The sequence below is a fragment of the Verticillium alfalfae genome, genomic scaffold (assembly GCF_000150825.1).
Source record: "Verticillium alfalfae VaMs.102 supercont1.6 genomic scaffold, whole genome shotgun sequence".
In the NCBI taxonomy this organism is placed as follows: domain Eukaryota; kingdom Fungi; phylum Ascomycota; class Sordariomycetes; order Glomerellales; family Plectosphaerellaceae; genus Verticillium; species Verticillium alfalfae.
In genome coordinates this window covers 1,772,118-1,772,937 of record NW_003315033.1, presented here as the reverse complement: position 1 = coordinate 1,772,937, position 820 = coordinate 1,772,118, and the positions used below count along the sequence as shown (strand labels likewise).

Sequence of the window (820 nt, the reverse complement as noted above, 5' to 3'; positions counted from 1 at the left end):
ATTCGCCGCTTCGTGTCCAGGCCTCGCTGGCGCGCTGCCAGGGTCATTTCTGGCGAAAGGCCTCAGGGGGTTGCACCTGTCTCTGGAAGGACGTCCTGCACCCACCTGCAGGCTGCAAGCAACGAAACACGAGATAATTTCTTCACCTGCCGACGACCTGTCGTTTTGGTCCTTTACTCCATTGTGCTTTCCTCAAAACCGACTCGCGCCCCGGTCATTGCTTCCTTTTTTGATCAGTTTCAGCTTGACTTGGTTTTCCCGCCGCCCCTTCCTCGTGCCATCTCATCTCCTCGGGCACCTGCACATTAATATTTCTTGGCCCTGCTTTCCTTCCTTGCCACACGGCTCGCCTACCTCCATTGAAGCCATCACGACTTTTCTCTCCCTCTCTCTCTCTCTCGCGATACCCAACATCACTTAAACACAAGCCCACTGCCGGCACTCTTCCACTGGCAGGCCCAGACATCTAAGAAACACCCAACCTCATCGTTGAAGGCACTACCCCGTCCTTCTTTGTTCAGCCACCTAGCGCTGCCAGCCGCACCTGTCTCGGTCATCACCATCGTTTCGGCCGAACAGCATCTTTCTCTGGGCAACTTCCCCCCCAAGGAACGAACACCGACCACCATCAAAATTAACATCGCTTGATAACATCCCATAATCACCACCATGGCTGACGACGGCGCCCCCGCTGCTTCTGGTGCTGGTGGTCACGGTGCCGGCCACAGCGCCGCTGCCGCCGCCGCGGCGTCCAACTCCGACCACACCCAGTTCAACCGCGACACCCAGGAGAAGCGCATCAACATGCCCCCGGCGCTTG

At 57.7% G+C, this 820-nt stretch overlaps 1 protein-coding gene across 1 annotated transcript in view; it reads left to right on the top strand.

The window, feature by feature from the left end:
• Positions 1-669: 669 nt before the first annotated feature.
• Positions 670-820, top strand: part of VDBG_05650 (yneE) — a gene marked incomplete at both ends in the record, with an annotated part of 1,366 nt that continues 1,215 nt past the window's right edge. The window contains one exon of the mRNA XM_003004491.1: positions 670-715. Coding sequence (XP_003004537.1) covers positions 670-715 — 46 coding nt within the window. The remainder of the gene's footprint in view (positions 716-820) is intronic.